The 6,147-nt window shown below is 43.1% G+C and overlaps 1 protein-coding gene across 1 annotated transcript; it reads left to right on the top strand.

Moving 5' to 3' along the window:
* The first annotated feature begins 2,090 nt into the window (after positions 1-2,090).
* Positions 2,091-6,147, top strand: LOC105186830 (uncharacterized). Its single transcript, XM_011147308.3, has 4 exons — positions 2,091-2,172; positions 3,302-3,563; positions 4,455-4,780; positions 5,291-6,147. The coding sequence occupies exons 1-4, from the start codon at positions 2,112-2,114 to the stop codon at positions 6,025-6,027; spliced, it is 1,386 nt and encodes a 461-aa protein (XP_011145610.1). The 5' UTR covers positions 2,091-2,111; the 3' UTR covers positions 6,028-6,147.

The raw sequence follows: 6,147 nt of genomic DNA, 5'->3' as shown, positions 1-6,147 counted from the left end.
GCCGGCCGTCTGCGTCGCCTTGGCGAATTTTTTTCTTCCTCGAGTGATCGACTGACGCGGCTATCTGGGAAATACCCAGCGTGAAACTTGATTACCTCCTGCGCAATAATCCGACAATCGCTTCGCTTCTTCCCCCCTCTCCTTCCCCGCCGTCCGACCGGGGCTCATTGTTCTCCAAAATAAAGTCTTCGAGATCCATGTGACCACCGTGCTGAGAATTGCATATTCATGCTTCCAAAGAAATCATGCAAAACATCCGCTCGAGTTCGGCGCTTCAAGTTCGTTATCAAGATGAAGGAAGTTCAACCGTGTCCCCGATGCTTTCATTCGTCAGATGTATCGCGTAGATTTCTCAATTTTATGACTTATTACGCGAGAAGGCATAATGAACCTTTATGACTGCAAACTGGTGTTGTTCTTGTAACTCTCAAGGATCGCTGGTGTCGGCGACGTTGGCGATTTTCGCGCCGAGTCGGTGCATAACGAAGCAGGCGAAACGCGAGAGGAGTTATGAGAAAAGGGATTTTGTTAGCTGAGATTATGAGTTTACGGTATAGCGGACATATTATTATACCGAATAACGTGTTCGTTTGATGAATGAGCGGCGTGAGTCATACGCAGGTAACAGTATATGGTAAACACGCGAAACGCGCATACCGCGCTGAGACGAACCGCAGATGAGTAGATCGCCGACAGATAAAATGATCAATTGCGCACTCTGGCGTAATTAGTTTTCCTGATTTATGCGACCGTATTGATAAATTAGAATAGCGATATGTTCACGAGGAATGTTATAAGCGGGAAAACCTTTGTCGCGATTCTCCTCTTCGTAGTAAAAGTATGAATAATATTCCGCCGTGTCGGATACGTTTATATAGAATCCTCAGCAGGTTCAAGTTCCGGCAGTCGATAAGCGACAGAGTATGTAAGTTAATGCAGTAAAGTATCCACTCTGATAGAGTTATTAATTATTCTTATTAAGTAAAATTTGATAAAACCGGTGAATAATAGATTTAGACTCGTGTCTTAATAAAGTAAGACGACTGTGAAAGTAAAGCAATATTGAGCAATAAAAATATGAATAGTATATATAAATACCACATATGTCTAATATAATAATATTATTAATATTATTAATAACGAAATTGATGTTACTGTCTCGTCACTCGTGTCAATTTCGACGCGACATTCTCTCGCTTGAGTATTCACCAACGTCGTCGCGGAATGCAATATCGATAAAATTCTACAAGAAAAATTCTACAAATGAAGTAAACGTCCCAATGGCCGGACACGTCTTAGTATCCGATCACCTCGAAAAAAAAATTTATTATTTATTTTAACAATAATGAAAGTAATAATTATTATAAAAAAACTCCAATATTTTTTACTATTAGTTGAAAAAAAATATACCCAATTTGATACTTTTATGTTGAAATAAAAATTAATTAAATAATATGCACTTATGATTGGTCAATTGGCAAAATAATGGTCAATCGTTAATAAATTCATTAAGAAGTAGCATCTATATTTATATTATTTCCTGTTAGCACATGCTAAGTTTCTAATTGCGGTCAGACACTGGGACAAATTATATCTGAACATTGGGCCATAATTTATTTCAACTGTCCGGTCACTGGTACATTAATGCGCTTCATTACTTGTGTAAATATTTCATTAATAACAGATGTATACATTGGTTTAAATCATTTTTCTCTACTGAAAGGAATCTTAAGTTTTCGAATAAATGAAAATATTTATATCAAAATTATTCTTCATATTATATATTGTATTTTTTATGACGACCTACGTTTAAATGTCCGTACTGCGACATTTACCTTACTTCCTTCCGGTTCCTCCAACGAATTTTCGGGTGAATTCTCAGTCGATCGTTCCTCCGCCTCGAAATTCGATGGCGGTTTTCTATTATCGGTTGCCGAACGGTCATTGAGAAGCACATTTCTCCGTCGTATTTGCGTCATCGCACGGCGACTCTCCTGAGGAGAATTACGTGTGGCTAACGCGTCCCGCATTTTAATAACGTCACTAAGGTCGTACGTAGTTATTGAAAAAGGGCGCAGCGTTGGCGCAGCCAAGTCAGAACGTCTTCGGACATGGCGAAGAGCGTCGGTAACGTCCTCCTGTTAGCATCCGTGCTGTCGTTCGCGCGACCAGGTGAGAGAAATATTTTGGGAAGCTAAAAATACAAGTGTCGCCTGCACGTCGGCGACGTCGACGTCCTCGAGGAGAGGAATTTATACGACGGGTATTACATCGCGAGTGCCGCCAGCTAAGGTGTTCCTTTTAAACCTGTTATGCGCGCTCATGACGATTGTAAAGTGCCAGTTACGATAAAATCCCCTTGAGTTCTCCGCAACGCATATTGATGCAAATAGTGTCAACAGTCAAATTTCGAGTCTGATGAAAGCGAGCAACAGTGGCCTCGCCGTTATAATTTCAGCCAGCCGATTCGAACAAAACTCAAGTCCCTAACTTTTAAGGCTCACAGCCGCGGATACATCAGTGCGAGAGGAAACAGTAATCGTAATACATATTTTTTATGTTCTTTTTTATAACATGTACCTTTAATTGTATGTAGTACCTTTAATTTTATGTTGCTTTTTTCCGCACATTTACATATCGGCAATTATTAATCGTAAAATTAGGGATACGATAGTGACGACCGCGTTGTTTCGATATTTTTTGTTACAAGTACAACGCGACATTTAACTTTGTACTAATGCAGCTTTTCCAGCGCTAGCCGCATTCCTCATTTATCTCTATGACGCTCTTGGAAAAACACAGTAGCCGGGATCGCGGTAGCGACATAAAACCAGTGGCGCTATAATGCGCGGAATTGTGAATAGTCAGCAGTGTCCATTCGACTGCGATTTTACGCGACGCAAAAGCGCGCGAGCAAACATCGAGCGCTTGTCGAGGCTGACTTACGATCAACGTCGAGACTTGCTCGAGCGTACAGCGGCGCTCGGGGAAGATTGTCGGGATCTGCTCTTCCTACAAATACCTTCTAATCTCATTCGATAAATTGGCACGACCGAAATCTTCGTGAGATACTCCTCTTCTCCTTTATCGGCAACTATCACGCCGGAGGAGACGACGACTTGCAGATTCGCCGGCGAGTCGCGAGTTAGAGATTTAATGGCGCCGCGCACCCCTTCGACGAAGTCACCCACCCCGTAACCGACGCGAGTTACAGAAACAATCTGGTGAAATGCGAGAACGCGTTTGCTCCCTTCGCTCCTTGGGCTTCTAGACGCTTGAGCAAACGCTGTTCATTGTTCAGACGAGCGGGTGCACTTCAGCAACGAGCACGAGCGACGATGGAACACGCCGCCGGAACTAACGCCGGAGTCGGTCGTGAAGATGTCGAGTAATGGGGAACCTCAGGCTCGTCTTCTCTCCCTCGTCCCTGTCACGGCGACTATCAGCCTAAACGCGGGACACAACAATGCGCACTCCGTCAGCCTGGGTGCGAGCCTCGACGGCATCAGTCTCTCGGAAAGTAACAGCTACGATCACCCCGCGAGCTTCGGGGTGAATGATGGGTGTGTATGGAACACCGGCGTGGCCTGTACGACCCGGAATTTATTTATAATTCATTCTCGGGGGCAAGAGCAAGATCGAATGCACGAGAGAACATGAAAAGAAAAGAAAATTTAGGAACTCGAACTAGAAGCGTTTGATACGCGTTTCGGTTTGCCAGCGCATGCTCGTTATTTAGCCTTGTTTAATTTTTATTGGAACGCGAACGTGTGTAATCGTTTGCTTCGATATTGTTTCTTCGAATGCCTCGACTGTTGAACATCAACATTTTTGGATATTTCTTGCAGGGGAAGACACACTCAAAAAAATGTTTCGTCGGTCCAGCTAGAAATTGTAAACGTTACAGTTAAAATTTTTCGCTAATTTTTGTATCTGCTAGAACATTGTAATACACAGAATTTACAACAATATTCTAGCAATATCTGCTAGGCCGATTTTACCGTAGGAAAATTTAGATCCCGTAGCTAAATTAGGAATCACTGCATCAAATGAAAATAATAATAATAATAATTATTTGACTGGGTGCCACAAAAAGATTTTCTTGCTAAATTCGACAAACAGTCAGTCATAAATTCTGTTTCTGTCATTTATATTGGTTAGATACAAAACATATGCAATATCATATTATTTGCTAGTCACTTAGCCATTTCAGCTAATTTCTCGTACAAATAATTTTCGCTATGACTACAAAATCATTTTTCTTAGTGCAACCAATAATTTTTTTCGTACTGTTCAGTGTTGAAGATTTGAGGCAAAAGTAAGATGTTTTCAAAAAATGAAGAAAACAATTCCAAGTTCGCTGAACTGAGATTCGGAAATGACCATGCTTGCAGATACGAGGTGTCGTTCCTTACTACTTCGATATATGTGAATGAACGATTATTGTCTCACAGATCCTCCGTTTCGGTGAGCAAATCAACGACAGTTTCGGCAGGACTATCGGGAATCTCCACCGCGGGTGCGAAAGCTTATAGTAATGGTAACAACGCCGAAACCGAAAGCCACTCGCTCAGCTTCGGTCAAGCATCTGCAACTTCGTTCGGAGCGGTCGAAAATGGACGAGCTATCACCGGAGCCGCTTCTTCTGTTGGTACCTCGCAATCCTTCGCTGTAAGCGGTGTTGGTCAAGGACAATCCTTGTCGCAAGCTGATGCAGTCAGTGTGCGATATCCAAATCGGCCGACGTGGAACAACGTTGGTCCAAGCAACGAACATAATGGCGAGTATAATTGCCGATTATATATATCAGCATATCAGCAGTAAAAGAAAAAGAAGGAAGGCCGACCGAAGTTTAAACGCAGTTAAAAATTCATGTGAAAAATGTACTTTTGTTTATCTCGCCTTGCCTCTTCAGTCCAAACAGAAATTTATTACTCGCTGTAATAAATTGGCCAGTGATAACAAATAATTTTATTAGTCATACGAGTAATAAAATAGTTTATTATCACTGGCCAATTTATTACAGCCAGAAATAAATTTCTGTAAGGGAACGCTATCGTTTATTTGCAACGAATCGTATTTGCTATAATTCGTGTACGTTTGGATCAGTATTTGGTAAATCAATAACAACAATGATGTATACAAGATATACTTTTATAGTATCGAGCATTTGTACACGCAAGCAATGAATCACTTTGCTTACGTAACAGTGTATCTACGTGTATCTACGTTATTATTATCTAAACTTCACGGTTATATATAGCCGAAGGTTAAAACCGTCATTTTTTAGGCCGACGCTTCGGACGACCCACCGTGACCATCTTGAGACCGCAGGATCAAAGACGGCCGACATTGAGCATCGAGGCGCACGATACGACCAACCGACAGCAAACGCCGACGATTCACATCTACAAGTGGCAGCCCAATCACAGGGTACTTCCCCGGCCAAGTTTGTCGATTGAACACGAGCTCCGACCGCACGGGTCTTGGAGTGGCCAATCTCACGGATCGCCGAGCCTTCAAGTTTCTGTGCCTTACGGCTTTTCGGCCGGTGACTCAGCTTCTCAAATCAATACAAGTCCCTTGGACCTCGTATCCTCGTCAAGCAGTCAGACGCACAGCTTGGGTTACGCTGGAAGTCGCGCTCAAAGTTTCACGTCGTACTCCCATTGGAATGCCGGCGAACGGACGCAGAGCAACGTAGCGTCTTCCGGCTACGTTTCTGGGGATTTCTTCGGTGAAGGTCACGCCAAAGGTACGTCGGCCTCGGGCTATCGAGGTGGGAGTTCCGTGGCGCAGGTCAACGCTCAGGCCGCTGGGAATGGACACGCTCAAGGAATTGCGTCGTCCGAGGCGGAATCCTCCTTCGTGAGCTTCCCCGAAGGTGAGAGCGCGCTAAGTCCGGCTATTACATTGCAGCACGTTAGAGGCCAGGCGATTTCCAGGCAGGAAACAGAGGAGCAGTTGGACACCGATATAGTTTCCAATCTCGCACAGGCTGTCGGAGAGTTGTTCGACATTGTGTGAGGGCAGTGAACATTCTTAACCGTCCGATAGACGTAATATTCGACAGAATTTCACATTTTCAATATTTTCGTGGTATTTACAGCGAAAGCGAAACCAGAAATTACATTAATAATTACATTA

The sequence above is a fragment of the Harpegnathos saltator genome, unplaced genomic scaffold, assembly GCF_003227715.2.
Source record: "Harpegnathos saltator strain DR-91 unplaced genomic scaffold, Hsal_v8.6 scaffold277, whole genome shotgun sequence".
Taxonomy (NCBI): domain Eukaryota; kingdom Metazoa; phylum Arthropoda; class Insecta; order Hymenoptera; family Formicidae; genus Harpegnathos; species Harpegnathos saltator.
The sequence above is the reverse complement of the archived record's forward strand: the minus strand, read 5'-3'. Positions and strand labels throughout refer to the sequence as shown.